At 36.4% G+C, this 1326-nt stretch overlaps 1 protein-coding gene across 2 annotated transcripts in view; it reads right to left on the reverse strand.

The window, feature by feature from the left end:
• The window catches only part of nit2 (nitrilase family, member 2), a 31711-nt gene extending 30875 nt beyond the window's left edge, over window positions 1-836 (reverse strand). For both annotated transcript variants that reach the window (XM_014020233.1, XM_014020234.1), the window contains exons 1-2: window positions 749-836; window positions 488-606 (exon numbers count right to left, since the gene is read on the reverse strand). In XM_014020233.1, the coding sequence (XP_013875687.1) occupies window positions 488-606; window positions 749-770 (141 nt within the window). In that variant the 5' untranslated portion in view covers window positions 771-836. The remainder of the gene's footprint in view (window positions 1-487; window positions 607-748) is intronic.
• Window positions 837-1326: the final 490 nt, after the last annotated feature.

Below are 1326 nucleotides of genomic sequence, written 5' to 3' on the forward strand. Positions count from 1 at the left end.
ATATATATGTATGTATGTATATTGAGCAAATATATAAAAACAGAAAAACAAAAAACAGGGTGAACGGTCACAAAGGTTCAGCTATTATAGCAGAATCTGAAATCATGAACAAAATCAACCATAACTTCCTTGCTTCTTAACATAATCACACGATTTAGGTGTTTTAAAGGGTTTTTCYTGTTATTTTTGAATTCACTGTCAGATTTGATACTAATGTAAGATATAAAAAAAAATCCACGTACTTAAGAAAATGTTTCTCTTCAAACGTTTCTAAACCAAGTACAGAGTAAATATTTAACTGAGCAGAAAGCTCAACAGAAACAGAAACTGTCCTCGTCAAGCTACAGCAGTGCTTCACCAGTTGTGAGAAATATTTTTAAAATGACTTTAAAAGCCGCGTTTTCAATATAAAATACATATATTTGTATTTGTAAATAAAATGAGAAAAACAAACAAACAAACAAAGAGCTGTTAAGTGGAGCCTCACCGGCAGGAGCACCACCCTGCTGCCCTGTCCCGCAGCCTCCTTCACCAGCCTCCGGGCTCTGCTCAGGTTGTCCGCTTTGACGCTGCCCACCTGCAGCTGCACCACAGCCAGACGGAACCCTGCGACAACACGACACCAGAACCAGAACCAGAGCCTGCTAACTAACACTTCACCGCTCTCAGAGTAATAAATTATATATACATTCAACAGTTCAGGGTTAAAAACGTGAAACGCAGCGAAAGATAAAAACTCWAAACTTACTCGACATGACTGCAGCGGTCATTTTTGGTGCACAGGTCCGTTCAGATCAGCGCTCCGGAAGAAACAGGAACAAGAGGAAGACTTTCCGGGCAGGCACTTGCATTTCAYAATAAAAGTAGAAAACACCGACATTTTGAAACGGATGTCACTCCACAACGCAAGTGTCCGTTTTTGACAGCAAATAGAAAAGTCTAATCTATGAAAGTTTTTCTGGTGCAAAATTATTTGTGCTTACCTTCATACTGTCTCTCTACAGCAGAGAAAGTAAGACAACTAGAAAAGTTTTCACTACGAAAATCAAGTGAGTTTTCCAATCTTAAAACCACTCCCATTGGTCAAAACGCTACACATAAAATAATGACCAGAAAAAAAAATACTGAACAAAACCACAACGATAAAAAACTACATATAAAATATAATTAGACCTAATAATACGCAAAATAGTCAAATGTCAATCCCAATCACTATTATTATGACCCCCGCACGCGAAGCGTAAGCCGGAGTCATATTGTTTTCAAACTATTTATTTATTTATTTATTTATTTATTTATTTATTTATTTATTTATTTATTTATTTA

The sequence above is a fragment of the Austrofundulus limnaeus genome, unplaced genomic scaffold, assembly GCF_001266775.1.
Source record: "Austrofundulus limnaeus strain Quisiro unplaced genomic scaffold, Austrofundulus_limnaeus-1.0 Scaffold245, whole genome shotgun sequence".
Classification (NCBI taxonomy): Eukaryota; Metazoa; Chordata; class Actinopteri; order Cyprinodontiformes; family Rivulidae; genus Austrofundulus; species Austrofundulus limnaeus.